Source organism: Tyto alba, unplaced genomic scaffold (assembly GCF_018691265.1).
Source record: "Tyto alba isolate M040663 unplaced genomic scaffold, T.alba_DEE_v4.0 Super-Scaffold_1, whole genome shotgun sequence".
NCBI classification, from domain to species: domain Eukaryota; kingdom Metazoa; phylum Chordata; class Aves; order Strigiformes; family Tytonidae; genus Tyto; species Tyto alba.
Genome location: NW_024881261.1, coordinates 15,282,181 through 15,297,333, shown reverse-complemented (window position 1 = coordinate 15,297,333; position 15,153 = coordinate 15,282,181). Strand labels below are relative to the sequence as shown.

Here is a 15,153-nt window from a genome sequence, read left to right as displayed (position 1 = left end):
AGGATGGTCTCTATATTCTTAAGTATATGGGACATCATGTAAGTGAACCTTGGGAGAGAAGCATAAGTAGCTGATGACTAAGACCAAAGACAAGTAGGGCATTTGCTGGATTACAGGGATGGCTACACCTGCCCCTTGAGCAGCCATGTTCATTGTTTTGTTTCCACTTTGTCATTTTGCAGCTTGGCACAACGCTCCTTTGGGGCAGTTTGAGGTGTTTAAGGTGAGAAGGCACCACAAGTCCAGCTGGCTTCACCAGGAGGCATCTGGTGGTTACCAGCCCTGTTTGTTCTCCAGCCCCACGACGCCGAGGAAAGGGGTAGAAGGCCCCAGGGGAGCCTTCACTGCCCAACTTGGCGTTGGTGGCAGGGCTCCTGCCCGGCCGAGGAGCCGTTCGCAGCGTTTGCGCCGCTGGATCTCTCCGACCCGGCCATGTTTCCATGGTGACAGACGCCCTGCGAGACGGATGGATCATAGAGGAGCCAGCCCTCTCCGGCTAGAAAGGCCCCAGGGGAGCCTGTCCCTGCTGCGGCTCCTGCTCCGGGGAGGTGACCTCACACGAGATGGCGGCCGGGAGGGGGTGGCTTCACTTGCCAGGACACAAGATGGTTTCGGGCCGGAGCCGGCCGTGGGGCGGGGCGCTAGGTGCGCATGCGCAGCCGTGCGGTCCGGCGGCGGAACGGCGGGGGCAGCGCCGGTAACGGACGCAGGTAGGAGGCGCTGGGGGGATGGCTGCGGGGGGGGGGGGGGGGGCTGCGGCGCGGTGCCTCCCCCACCCGAACGCCGGGCTCCCCGCCTGCAGCGGGGCTGTCCGGGTGGGATGGGGGGAGACCCCCATCCACGCAGTGGGGCTGCCCGTGCGGGGTGGGGACTCCCTCCCTCCCTGCATTGGTAAAGCCCTGGAGTGTGCCTCCCCCCCTCGTTACTCTGGACGGTCCCACGTGGGCCTGGGGGGTGCCCTGTCTCTCTGCTGTCAGTGTCCGTAGGCGGGGGCCTCAGTCCGTCTGTCCCCCGTTCTGGAGCCGGTTGGGGTCTGGTTCCCACCCCCTCGTAAGGAGAGGCGGTCTTGGCCTTGCCCCGTCCCTTGCCGCGGGGTTGGCAGTGGGGGGCGTCTACCCTACCTGGAGGTGCGGAGTGAGGATCTGGCTGCCATGTCCCTGTCACCTTCCCCTCACCTGGCAGCACAGCCCCAAACGGGCCCTCCACCACCGTGGAGCTGGAGTGGGACCCCACCACGAAGTGATGGCTGCGCTCCTGCCTGGCCACCCCTTCCTCGACTGGGGCTGCTAGGATGGGACCCAGTGGATGGAGCGCCGGGAGTGGCACCACTGCTTGGGCTTGTCCTCTTGGTGGCCCAAGAAATGGCATCCCCATACCTGGCCTCGATTTGCCGGCATTTCCTGGCTCCCTGTATTCCTTTCCTACAAGTGGGATGTCGGCTGCTTTAGGTGGTGACCTAGTGCCGTGTTTTTCAGGCCTAAATGCTACAGAGATCACTGGTGGCCTCGGTGGCTGGGCTTCCTTCAGCCTTTGGTTAGTGACATGTGGCCTTGTAGCTGAATCTGAGGCGTTGGGGGGGGACTGTGGCTTTGAAGGGTTTGCATGGGTGAAAAATCTCCCCGGTGAGAAGATGGAGATGCGTAGCAGAAACTCCTGATTGCTGCGCTTGGGCAGAGCGGTAAAAAGTGCTTCTGGCCTGGTGCTTCCTATTAAGTCTCTACAAGAATAGGCTCTATCTGTGCAATAATCCCCTCTACCTTCTTTGATTCCACCTTTGGGGGTTGTTTTTAGTAGGGGTTTCGTACTTCTAAATCTGTAATTTGAGGCCAGAATTACCTGGCAATGGTCTCCATATGAGTGCTGTGGAAGTCCACTACAGGATTAGCATTTATGCTGGTGATAACATCATGGGGAACCCCTTCTTAATCTGTGTAATACATTTTTCTTACACTGAAAAACAATGAACTGTTTAGAAAAGGGATGCAGAGTGCTGATAAGTTAAGCCTTACCGAGTTCTAATACTAGGAGATCTACCTGGCTACTTCTATTAATGAACCTCATAATCTCATTAGTGAATGAGATCTGATTTAATGAGATTGCTCTGCTGGAGCATAGCTCCACAGAAACTACCAGCTGGTTCAAGATGTTAATTGTCATCTGTGTGGCAGTTCTGTTTATGTGTATGAACTCAGCAGGAGTGACGGAAGCACCTGATGGAAGCACATGATTGCCTGTAATAAGAAGGGAGTTACCAAACCTCTCATGATAACAAGGCATCTGCGCTTGTTGAATTGGTAAACACTACTGGGAAAAGTCCTCATGGCATCTTTGAAGTGGCATGTTTCCTTGCCTGATCCAGGTGGTACCAGGTTTTCAGAGGCTTCATTGCTTTACTGTTCAGATACTAGGCTGCTGGGAGTCTGCTGTTGGGGAGTTTATTAATGTTTCATGTTGGCCTGTGTTTGTTTGGTGTTCCCTCAAGGTGCTCTGTTAGCACGTGGATTCTCTGAGGAAACATGGCACTAGGACTTTAGAAGTAGTATGGTGGGGAAACTGAGAGTTTTGGGGATATATTAATCTCTAAGAGGGTGCACAGGATCAAAGTCTGGTCAGAGGAGCCTAAATTTTGTGGAGTGTTTTTGTAGGCAGGAGATTTCCTGGAAAAGTATTTTGAGATTTTTTGTTGTTGTTGTTGTTGTTGTTTAAGTGGAGGCTCTTTCAGATTCATTCAGTGAAATAGCTCTGTGGAGGGATTTCCTTTCTTACTGAACAGAGTCTTGCCAGAATCTAAGCAGCTCCATGGGGTGAGTACCCTCTGAGGTGTCTGTGCTTCAGAGGCCTCCTGGAGTATCGCGCGCAGGGTGTGAAGGAGCGTGCAGAACCTGGTCTGCGCTTACAAAGCGGACTTGTCACTGATGGATAAGCATGACCAGATGAAGACATCCATGACTGTGTTTCTTCTGGCTGAGACTGTCACTTACAGGGTCCAGGAGGAGTTTATGTGCCCAGCACCAAGTGCTATGCTGGGATGGGGCACAGGGCAGCAGCTGTTTTGTGGGTGCAGCTCCAGCCCAGCTTCCCTGTGAATGGGGCTGGGTTTCCAGCAGCCCGATCTTATCTGGCTGTGATGAGTCTCTAGTAATAGTGTCCCCTCTTGAGTGGCTTATCAGGGTGGTGAATTTATTGTGTAGTGGATGCAGAGGCACTGAGCTGGTATATTTGTCTGGCCCTCTACTTTAGCTAGTAAGCCACCCAAAATCCAGAATATGCAGCAAAGACAGCGTAGTGACGGCAGGAGCAAGCACAGGCATATCCTGTAGCATTATTTGGGATATTCCAGCCTGCATTACCCACATGGTGGAGAGTGAATGGGAGAGTCATCCTGTTACGGCAGTCAGGTCTGCAGATGACTATTTCAGGTTCCTGAGTGGCACCTTTGGCATATAGGAATCATCTGGCCCTGCTTAGAAGACTGGCTTGGGCCAAGATTCATGCATATGGCTCTGTTGCCAACTCAGTACAACTGGCTTCAGCTGTGGAAGGCTGGAGCTCAGTCTTATTGTAGGCCAAAGTGTTGCTGAATCACCATGGGACACAATGACTCATGAATCCAGCTGTGAGCTGGCTAGGAAGTTGTGACAGATGTGCAAGCCCCAAATTCTGTGGTGTGTTTCCAGCCATTTGTACGCCAGCACTCAAACAAAAGCAGTGCTTTCCTGGTAGCCAGTATTCAAACATCCTCCTCAAAAGATAAGATCTGCAAACGTCACTGGCAGGAGTGATGCCAGATGTCAGATGCGGAGGTGGAAGTTTCTGAAATAAAGGCTAGTTGCTTTCTAATTTATGACCTTGTTGCTTTATGACTGTGCATTTGAAGTTCAGCGTGAATGAATGATAACTATTCCCTCCTGCAGCTCCTTTTCCCATTACTACTTAAAGCCTAACATTGAAAAGTTCTGACATACTCCATGAGTAATTCTTCATCCCAAGGAAAAGGTTATGAAAATACCAGTGTGGCAAACTTAAATAACACAGTGCTTTGGATGTAGAAGCAAAATCTACTTTTTACTGACAACCATGATTTGTTTCTTTTTATCTGTACGTTTGCAGATGGGGAGGGGGAAAAATTGTATATATATAAAATGACCCAACAACTATCCGAGCTAAGTGAAGTCACAAATGTCAGCTGGCTGAACGGGTTGCACATCTGTGAGGGAGCAATGAGGGAGAAGGAGAGGAAGTGGAACTTCACCTTCTTTAAACAGCACTGTAGCGTATAAATGACAAAATGAGGTGTCTTTGGAAACTTCAGCAGCTGTGGTTTGTGCAACGTGAGCTCAGTGAAGCACTGTTTGGATGGGTACACATAAAGTTCAGCACTAAGGAACAAGCCTTGAGGAGGCTTTGCTTTCAAACAGGCTTTGGGTAGCAAAGTTAAGTCCAGGTTAAGAGTTGCCCTAGCAGTCAGACCGCTGGTCTGTCTCGCCCCATATTCTGCTGCACGGCAGCAGGGGGAGATGCTGTTTGGGGGGAGAGCACATGAGCCTGGCCACTGTCTGTGGCTCTTCCACTTGTCCACCCCTAGTTTGTGCAACCTTTGGATTAGGGATACTAGAAGGGATTTCCCTGCCTGTTCCCTTTAGAAGCTGTTTGAGTACAGCTGTTTTCCATTAATTTATCTAATCATTTGAACCTGTTGCCCACCTCTGTAACCTCCTTTGGCAGCAAATGTCAGATGTTTGCTACCTGCCAGGTAAATTAGTATTTTTGTGTGCTTTAAACTGATTTCCTGCTGGGTACTGTGAGTGCTCCCAGTTCTTGTGTCCTGGCACGCAACAGTTCCATCTTCACCTTACCCACTGCACATGGAACTGTAAAACTTGATCATGTCCCCCTTCAGCCTTTCCTCTCTGCCTGAAGAGTTCCAGCTGTGTAGTCTTTCCTCAGCAGGCAGCTGCCTCAGTCCCTTGATTGCTTCAGTTACCTTCCTTTCATCTCCCTCATCTCTGTGTCTCAGGAAGTTTGTAGTGAGGTTAAATGTGCACACAGTGGTCAAGGTCTAGATACACCGATGTTTCATACGGTGCAAAATGATGCTGTCTGCTTGTTCTCTATCCCGTTCATGATGGTGCCTAGCACCCTGGTGGCTTCATCTGCCCTTGAGCCAGTCCTCTGCAGCAGGTTCTATGTGAGAGACAAGGGATTCATCCTAGGTTAGTTGGCTTAGCTCTTTATTCTCCTTAACCTTTATCTTTACACATCACAAATTCTTGATTCCTTTTCAATTCATGACCGTACAAAACGCAATTTCCCCTTGAGGCTTGTCTGTCTTTAATTACACCTATAAAAGTTCATTGTCTGGCTGAATTCCCCTCCAAGCAGTGTCTTCCTTTTATCTGGCCTTGGGTTTTGGCATGGTGGGGATGCAGAACGGTGGCTCAGCGCCACAGGGCTCTGCAGTTGGATCCAGTTGAGGTCTGGTGCTTTGGCTGGGAGTGGAGCTGATGTGCAGTTTCAATCTAGTGATGTAATTGATTGGAACAAATGCTGTTCCTGCTTCTTCTGAACTAGTTGCAAGGAATTCCTTGGGCTACGCAGAGCGGGTGGTTATTTTTGCTTTTCTAATCTTGCCTAAAAGTGGTCAGACTCATGGCTTCTGGGAAATGCTGAATGGGACTGGTGTTTCATCAGGTTTCATAACCAGCCGTTTATTCTTCCCCTTGATCTTCTGCTTGGACTTGCTGCAGCGGATGTTGCAAGCCAGAAGGTTGGCTTGGCACGTAGTTTTCCATTTCTGATGTGCTCATTCTTATTCTGCATTGAGAAGTCACCATGATGTGTCTGAGTTGGGTGAGTGCGGACCTGGGAGGGCTGGAACAGGAGGGACTTCCAGCGCTTTATCTTGCTTTTGACAGTGTTAAGATAGAGACCTTGTTATCACCCATCATGCATATGCTGTGAACAGGGCTTCTTATGATGGCAGGGGCTGAAGGAGCTGACTTACACTGATTTAAGGACTCTTAGCATCTTGCCGGATACACAAGTGCCTCTGAAGAGGTGCCTTGTGTTTTGCCTTTGGTCTGTATCAACTTGAGTGTGAGAGGGGCCTCAGTCTGAAAATCACAAGACTGTATCATGGGAGGATGATGGTCCCACCTCCTGGCCCTGAGCTCCAGTCAGTGCTGGTGTGAGGAGTCCTCAGCCCCTTGTGGATATACAGTGACTTCTGGTATAAGGCTGCTGTTTCCACTTGTTTTATTTTTGTATATATTACTGTCTGGTCAAAGCGTCTTTATTTCAGACATCGATCCTAAAATTTAGGCCACTCCAAGATGAGCTGGACAGCTGTTAAGTGACTTCTGGTTGCCTTTATTGCATGATGGCAGCATGTCTGCTGCATGCTGTTGTGTTCTGGCCATGTCTCTTCACGACACAAAGCAGCAGCACTGCTTGCCATAAATAACTCCTGTCTGAGCCAGCCCAGGTGCAGTCAGCTGTGACTGCCTGGGGAAAGCAGTGTGCATGTGTGAGATTACATCACAGCTGTTGTCATTTTTATTTGGCTAAAAATTTACACCAGTACCTAAAAATGGCAGTGTGATTTTGAAGGCTGCTTTGTTGTTTGCAGCTATCTAGCTCGATTCCTCCTGTGACCTTGCCTTTAAAGAGTTGGAAAGAGCTAATCGACTACTTGCTGGATAACAAAGAACGTTACAGGGTAAAGGATGGGGCAGCCTGCTCATGAGGAGGCAGTTGTACCCCTGGGAGCCCTCAGCCTGGCCTTGGCTTAGTGAAACAGCTTTAGTGCAGCAGGCAGTTTTTAGTCTCTTAAATCCCATCCAATCCACTTTTGAACAGTGTCTCAAAGCGATATGAATTCTGATCTCTGCTGGCAAACATTTACCAATTAATTTGATTCAATTTTTAGTTCATTTAAGAAATTGAGCCTGGTTTCTTTTTTTTTTTCTTCTCTCCTGCAGGAGCAACAATGGATTGGCCCCAACAAAGATGCAGCAGGTGTTGGGAGAAGACATCCCATCTGAAATGGAGGTGATCGAGGGAGCTGAACGCTGACTGCACCAACATGGGGTTGCGACTGTTGGCTTGTCTTTTTCATTTGCCCACTGCAGTGATCTACGGGTCCCTGTCACTGTTTGTTTCCATTTTGCACAACGTGTTCCTCCTGTACTACGTGGACACCTTTGTCTCCGTTTACAAGATTGATAAGCTGTCCTTCTGGATAGGAGAGGTTAGTCTTCTCCCTCTTAAGTCAAAAATTCTGAAACCACGACTGCTCCTTGCTAGAAGTGTGAACAGTGTTAGTTGTAATAGTAGCATTCCCCTTTGGAGAGGGAGCAAGGGAGCCTTCCAAGTGCTAACTTGGGCTTTTCAGTTTCCCCACTTACATGAAAAGAGAACAAGCTGGCCTGGAAAACCCAGAGACTTTGTTCTTAAGACAGCCTTTCCTCTGGGCACATCAAGGTGTTTCACAAGCAGGGAAAACCACTGGCCTTTGCTGAGTTAATCTGGCAGCTGTCCCTGACAGGGGAATCGCGCAGCGGTGGTGGGGCAGGGAAGGTGCACTGGGATGGTTCCTGCTGGTTGTTCAGCATGCCAGCTCAACACTGTTTCAGTAACAGAACTGAGTCTTTGCAGGAGCTGTCCTGTGGTTTGTTTCACTGCCCTGTTTTCTTCTCTAGACAGTGTTTCTGATCTGGAACAGCCTCAATGACCCTCTGTTTGGCTGGCTGAGCGACCGGGTGTTCCTTAGCACACAACAGTAAGTTAAGTTCCCCTTCCAGCAGAGGCTGGGAAGTTGTTTAGTCTCTGGGGGAAATTATATAAAATTGGCAGCTTTAAAATGATGGCGTGGGAATGCTTACAGGAGCGTGGAACTCTTTAATGGCTTTTCCTGGCATCTTAGAAGTTCAGTGCTCTTTGCATGTTATTTCATATTGGAGGCAATGAAGCTGGTGAAGGGTCTAGAGCACAGATTTTTATGGGGAGTAGCTGAGGGAACTGGGGCTGTTTAGCCTGGAGAAAAGGCAGCTCGGGGGAGACCTTATTGTTCTCTACAACTACCTGAGAGGAGGTTGTAGTGAGGTGGGTGTCAGGGTCTCAACTAATATGTGATAGGGCAAGAGGAAATGGTCTCAAGTTGGACCAGGGGAGGTTTAGATTGGATATTAGGAGAAATTTCTACAGCAAAAGGGTTGTCAAGCATTGGAACAGGCTGCCTAGAGAAGTGGTTGAGTCACCATCCCTGGAGGTATTTAAAAGACATATAGGTATGGCACTTAAGGACATGATTTAGTGGTGGACTTGGCAGTGCTAGGTTAATGGTTGGACTTGATGATCTTAAGGGTCTTTTCCAGCCTAAATGAGTCTATGATTCAGTACCTGACTGTATAGAGGAAATCACACATCCGCTGAGTAGCTGTGACCCTAGCCCTTAACAATTGCATGAATGGTACAGAAGCTAAAATATGGGCATCTAAAATATCCAGCCTCTTAGCGGGGTGGTGGAGAGTGTCTGTGTTTTGGGAGACACAGGGTAGGGAAAGGGCAATTAATTCTATCTGGAATGCCTCAGACCAGTTGTTCCCAAACTCCCTGGATCATGGATCACTGTTGGCCATTAGCATTTCTCAAGTATTTATGCCCAGCTTTTAATGAAAATCATGGTGTGACTTCTTGTACCTAGTGAAAACTTTTAAAGTGATCGTTGAAATAATTTACATTGTGCAAAGCAGACAACGCAGCACAAGCAGGGAGAGACTTGCTCTGGAGATTAAAAATCCATTCATGCTTTTTGGCCTTCTTAAACCCATATTTTTGGTGTAGTTACATATTAACTGAGAATGTATTTGATGTGGGTGCTTGTCACGTGAACAAAAGCTGTATTTGTGTCTATGCCACTTGCACAACTTCCTTGGAGAATACGTGGTCATCAGGGTTTTGTCCAGGTGTCTAAAGTTTTTGTATTTTTTCTTGCAGGCCAGGAGCAGAGATTTCTTCCCCAGAAGTAGTTCTGAAGAGGCTCAAAGCTCTAAGCCACAATGGCCCCCTCTTTGCCATCTCATTTCTGGCTTTCTGGGTTGCCTGGGCTCATCCTGGTTTGCAGTTCCTTCTTTGCCTTTGCATGTACGACAGCTTTCTCACCATGGTCGACCTCCACCACAATGCCTTGCTCGCAGACCTGGCTGTCTCAGCAAAAGACAGGACTAGCCTCAACTTCTACTGCTCCCTCTTCAGTGCCGTAGGCTCCCTCTCTGTCTTCATGTCCTATGCAGTGTGGAACAAAGAGGACTTCTTTTCCTTTCGCATATTTTGCGTCGTACTGGCTCTCTGCTCCATCATTGGTTTTACGCTGTCCACACAGCTGCTTCGCCAGCGGTTTGAGGCTGATGGGAAAGCAAAATGGGACCAAGAATCAACCCTAAAAGAGTAAGTGTCACCAATTCTGTGGCAGGGACAAAGGCCTGGCATAGATCTGTAGAGTCCTTTTATGCACTGCAGCAAACTAAATGTGTGGGAAGATGCAGGATGAGGCAAATTTTTGTTAATCATTTATGGTTCTTGTTTGTTGATACAGTTTTCAGAATCACCTGTGTCACACTGGCTCCTAATGCCCTCTGAAAATAGGACAAAACTATCTCGTGACACCCCTGGCCCAAACTGGAGGCAGAGCCCTGACCTGCTGTATGGCCATCCAGTGTTTGGAACATGAAATGAGTTAATATCTAGAGCACCCAGTGAGGCCTGTGAGTGGCAAAATGTCAGAATCAGCTTATCATGAAAGCATTCCTGCTTGAGCATGAGACCACCTTGCTGCCCATTTCCTGTGGAGTTGGACAAGCGAATGTCTCTTAACCTGTTTGCTCGCTTTAGCTACCTGATAGTGGCTGGGCTGTTGTTTTTTTTTGATGCAGCTGGTTTTCCCTGTTCAGCTCCCTTGCTTTTCCTTGGGCTGCCTCACTCGTCTCTTGTTGTGAGCTGCCAGCATTATGCTGTACTAACACAGCAGATCCTGAGATCTGCCAGGTGAGCTAACCGTAGGGATCTGGAAGAGGAGTGTATGTGTAGTGGAATGGCTCATAAGAGAATGCTTTTATGGACAGAAGTCCAAGTTTTGGGTTCAGAAGACAAATGTTCTTTGGGAGACCTGTTGCCTGTCACTCTTGCTAGCAATAAGCAAACGTGATTGTAGACTCTACTGTTTTGATTTTGTCCAGGGAGAGGGAAGGTTGGGATGGGAGCTGAGGAGAGACAGCTCTGCATCTCCCCTGCTTGGTGTGAGGGATTTACAGTTGCCTTTGTTTTTTCCCTCCTCTCCCTTTAGGCTGTACATCGAAAAACTCTCCGTCCCCCAGGAGAAGAGGATCACCCTGGCAGAGTATCTCCAGCAGCTCTCCCGGCATCGCAACTTCCTCTGGTTTGTCTGCATGAACCTTGTCCAGGTAGGCACAGCAGTGACATGTTGTGATTTGGAAGATGAGCGCTGGCTCTGGCTGTTTTAGATGGTGATTCAGCAGTATGTGAGGTGTTTCCAGCACCCACTTGCTCTTGGAGCCTCCTGGGCATGCTGGCTGATGGAGCAGCTGATAGCCACTCTCCCTGCTTGTGACCCGAAGATACTTCCTGAGCAAGCTGTGGGGTGCTCTTTCCTCTCTGCAGCATAGGCTGGATTATGGGGGCTGGCTGAGCTCCGTGCAGCCCATCTGGGGTGGAGATGTGCAAGGCCTGGCTCATGGTGGGGATGAGTTCAGGAGTGCAGTTTGCTGGCGTGGCTGTCAGCACAGTCTCCTTTCTGCTTTCCTGAGGCTCACATCGCTGTTTTCACTGTTCAACTGGATCCACCTCCCAGCTGGCTTTTGCCATTTCTGTTCTTCATCCTCTTCAGTGGTTACTACCAAACGCCGGCAGCCTGCCCAGCTTTGTGTGCTGCAGTCACAGCTCCCGTATCCCTGGGGATCCCTCGGTTCCCCCTCAGGCAGGCTGTGATGCTGCTCTGCATCTTTGTGTTCAAACCTCACTGCTGCCTCATCCTTGTCCTCCTGACAGCTGCCTCCTCCCTCCTGCGGGGCCACTGTCACCCTCGTGGGCACTGCTGTCCCTTCCTGCCCCAGCAGCGCTGTGTGCCGAGCGGGTGCCCTGCGAGGAATGCCTCGGCGGCTGGGAAGCAGTACTGACCCCAAAGCTGCAATGCCATGGCTGCTGGCATTGCAGCTTTGCCCTCTCAAAGCCTACAGTGCTGTAAACTCCACAGCCAAGCTCTCGCTCTGCTGAAGTACTTCAGGCCCCCCCTGCACGGTCCCTTGGCACAGGGCTCCTAGGACAACAGAGCCCAGAGGGCTGTTAGTTTTTTCTGTTCTCTCTTACTGCTGTTCCTGCTGACCAGCTTGTCTGCATGCTGCCTTCACAGGTTTTTCACTGCCACTTTAACAGCAACTTCTTCCCTCTGTTCCTGGAGCACCTGCTGTCAGACCAGATCTCTGTCTCTACTGGATCCTTCCTGCTTGGTGAGTGTCAGGTGGGACTGGAGGAAGCAGCTGGGTTAGGAACTGGCCTGAGTCTGGGTTTGTTCTTCCTAAACCTCATCTGGGGAGAGCTGTGCTCACATGCTGGGCTCTGGGCTGTAAGATTCACACATCCCACGTGCTTCCCCGAAACCTCTGTCTTCCTTCCTGGGCACAGAAGTAACTTGGAGCCCTTTCTAGTGGTGATGAGCCCAATGTGTTGGACTCTGGCCCAGACACCACGGAGGTATTGCTCTGAGCATTAGTGGCTGCAGATTGTGTCCCCAGGATGCAGCAGGGAACACAGCCCTAAAATTAATCCCTTTCTCTCTTTGGCACATGGACCACTTCCAGGCTGCCAGAGACCTGTGGGCAGTGGTCCTAGAGTTACCCTGGGAGGGTTCTGCGTAGGCCAGGTCTGGTCACGCTGTCCTGTCCCTCTCCTTTCTGCTCCAGGGCTGAGTCTCAGCCCCTGCATGACTGGCCAAGTCTTTTCTTCCTTCCCGCCCATGAGGTTGATGGAAGAAGGCCTCCCTCTGTAGGAAGAGTGTGTGTTGTGCCACAAAGCCCCCGCGTAAATCTGCTGCAGCCTTCTGGATGTGCGTGGGGGGTGTTCTGGACTATGTGTCCGATAACCAGCCGCGTTCTCTCTCGGTATCGGTCCTGGGGGCATGGTGGATACTGAAACTCCCTCAAGCTATTTGTGCCTCTGTCTCTACTCAGGTGTTTCCTACATTGCCCCCCATCTCAACAACCTCTACTTCCTGTCCCTCTGCCGCCGCTGTGGGGTTTACGCCGTGGTGCGAGGCCTCTTCTTCCTGAAGCTGGCTCTCAGCGTTGTCATGCTCCTGGCAGGACCTGATCAGGTGTATCTGCTCTGCATCTTCATTGCCAGGTAGGCAGGCAGCACTTGCTTCCCCTGCCCTCCGCCACCTGTGGAGGGGAAATGACTTGCCTCTGTTTTACAGAGAGGAGTGGGAGGCAGGGAACGGTAGCCAGGGTCACACAGAAGCCATGTGGCTCCCAGCTCTGACAGCACCTGACTGTGGGATGGGTCACTGCAGAGTCCACTGGCTGTGCCTGCAGCAGAGGGAGGGAGGCAGCGATGTTTGGGAGGACAGAGACCTGGCAGGGCTGGTGGCAGACTGCAGCAGCCCCTCCCAGCTGCTGGGCTGAGCTCCTCTCCACTGCAGCCTGCCTGGGGTGATAGCCCTCAGGATGTGCTGCGGCTGCTGGTTAGCCACTGGCCCACTGTGGCCTGTCCCCAGGCCCGTGTGGCACGTCAGGACTGATCTAAGGCATCGCTACAGGGTACACAAGGCTTACTGTTAGCAGTGTTCCCTCCTGTAACCAGGGCTTCTGAAATTCTTATTTTAAGTGTGGGGGAACCCTTCTCACCCTCTCTCCATTTTCTCTGATCTCTCACCTACTCCTGTCTGTCTCAGTGCCCCTATTCAGTGCTTTGCCTGTTGTTCTGCAGCAACCGGGTGTTCACAGAAGGGACCTGTAAGTTGCTCAACCTGGTGGTGACTGACTTGGTGGATGAGGATCTAGTCCTGAACCGTAGGAAGCAGGCGGCCTCTGCACTGCTCTTTGGGATGGTGGCTCTGGTCACCAAGCCAGGCCAGACCTTCGCCCCTCTGATCGGCACCTGGCTGCTCGGCGCGTACACAGGTAAGGGAGCTCCTGGGGAGGGCGTCAGGGCAGGAGAGGGCAAACCGGTGTGTTCAGTGTCCTCCACCACATCCTGTGCCCTGGGTGGGTGTGGAAAGCTTTTCCAGTTGCTAAGCTGTTTCTGGTTTCTGCCTCTCCAAGGCCAGTCGCTCAGAGAAGGTGGACAAGGGTCCATCCCCACTGTCCCCAGTCTCATAAACTCTTCTCTGACACCAGGCTACGACATCTTCCAGCGCAACCCCTTGAGCAACGTGGTGAGTGCCCAGCCAAAGCTGGAGTCTGCTGCAGTCTTGGAGCCAACTCTTCGCCAGGGCTGCTTTTACCTCCTCGTCTTCGTACCCATCACATGCGCCCTGCTGCAGCTCCTCAGCTGGTCGCAGTTCAGCTTGCGTGGGAAGCGCCTGCAGATGGTGAAGGCTCAGCGCCAAAGCCTGACGCAAGGCCGAGCACCAGAGGTCAAAACAATTTAAGGGTGCCTGAGCCCCTGGGGCGTTGCTGGTTCCGGACTGGTGCAGGATGGCAGGTTAAGCGCAGGGATGGCGGGCTGAGAAGCCCCTGATGTTTACAGTCCAACTGTGAAATGCTGTAATGCCAATGTTTACTCATTCCAGGAGGTGGTCGCTGGGGAAGGCAGAGAAGTTCAGTGTATGAGGGGCCCGGGAGAGATCGCTTGGCCACAGGAGCAAGAATATTTTATGCTAGCCTGTCCCAAGGGAGCAGAGGGCTGCTCGTCCCAGCAGGGAGGTGCTGGGTTGCCATGTGTGCTGGAGACAGCCCCAGCCCTGGTGCATTGCTCTGCCCTGGGGAACCGCAGCCTCTGGCTGAGCAGGAGGGGACTGCGCAGGGTATCCTTCCTTGCTACAGCCCTGCAGCTTTGGGGAGTGGAGTGGGAGGCTCCTGAGGGACCAAGTGACAGAGGGGGTGATTGCAAGACAGCAGCAGCAGGGATGGGAGGACCCTGAAGGCCTTTCCCAGCAGCTGGTACAACCTCTCCCACATACAGTGCTGCGGTTCTTGGACCAAATTCACTCTTAAGCATTTCTTGTTCCCAGGACAATATCCAGCACAGCCAGGGGCTGCTGTGCTTGTTTTATGCTGAGGCTCCTGCCTTCGTGGCCTTGCCGAGGGAGTTGTTGTGGGTCTGGGAAAGGCGCTGGGCTTGAACTGGCCTCAGAGCCTTGAACTGGAACATCTCATCTGGTGTCTCAGTGCCTGTGTTTATCCCTCCACAGCCCCTTCCAGCCAGCGCTGTCCCACAGCTGTGCTGGGATCCAACCCCTAACCCAGCTGCTGGAAGTGAAGCAGGCCAGCGCCTTCCCCTCCTGCAGAGGGAGAACACAACCTGGAGGTGACACCAGGTCTTGCTTTTGTGCCTTCGATTCCTCTTTGGAGCCTGACAGTGCTGGGCAGTCAGTTGAGATTTTGCCTCTGTGGGGAGAGGTGGACACCTCAGTTCCTCCCCCCTTGTTTGAAATGGTGCCCCAGAGTTTGATCATCTCCTCTGGCTGCCGAGCCGTGGACCCAAGGAGAGCAGGCAGTTTGGGCTCCCTGGTTCTGTCTGGGAGCAGATGGTGTCTCCTCCCTCCCTGCTCTGGGGGCAGGCAGAAGCTCTGCCCAGGATGTGCCTGCAGTAGGAGATGATGTGCAGGCAGCGACTGAGAGCCATTGAGTGCTCCGGCTGCTGTTCTTTGTTTAGTGCCAGGTTCCCTCTGGGGTCTCAGCCCACAAACCTGCCATCCTGCCTCAGGACACAGCTGCCTTCTGTCTTGGAGCAAGATGTTCCTGCCGCAAGCCTTCTCTAGTTCTCGATGGTTCAATCATAAGTTATTTGCACGACTTCTAACAAAGTTTGAGAACAAGTCTTCATTTCATAAATTAAAGATGATCTTTTCTGTATTGCTTAGTGATTTCTTTTTCTGGCAGGCGGACAGTTCCTGGCTGGGTTAGGGGGCACAGTTGT

At 51.4% G+C, this 15,153-nt stretch overlaps 1 protein-coding gene across 3 annotated transcripts; it reads left to right on the top strand.

The window, feature by feature from the left end:
* Positions 1-655: 655 nt before the first annotated feature.
* MFSD13A (major facilitator superfamily domain containing 13A) lies at positions 656-15,089 on the top strand. 3 transcript variants are annotated; one of them, XM_042788993.1, is made up of 9 exons: positions 656-710; positions 6,981-7,249; positions 7,701-7,780; positions 8,998-9,447; positions 10,343-10,460; positions 11,426-11,522; positions 12,243-12,414; positions 13,000-13,193; positions 13,410-15,089. In XM_042788993.1, the coding sequence occupies exons 2-9, from the start codon at positions 7,085-7,087 to the stop codon at positions 13,661-13,663; spliced, it is 1,530 nt and encodes a 509-aa protein (XP_042644927.1). In that variant the 5' UTR covers positions 656-710; positions 6,981-7,084; the 3' UTR covers positions 13,664-15,089. The 3 variants fall into 3 exon arrangements, with proteins under 3 accessions (XP_042644927.1, XP_042644921.1, XP_042644916.1); XM_042788987.1 differs by having other exon boundaries at positions 13,335-15,089; XM_042788982.1 differs by having other exon boundaries at positions 13,000-15,089.
* Positions 15,090-15,153: the final 64 nt, after the last annotated feature.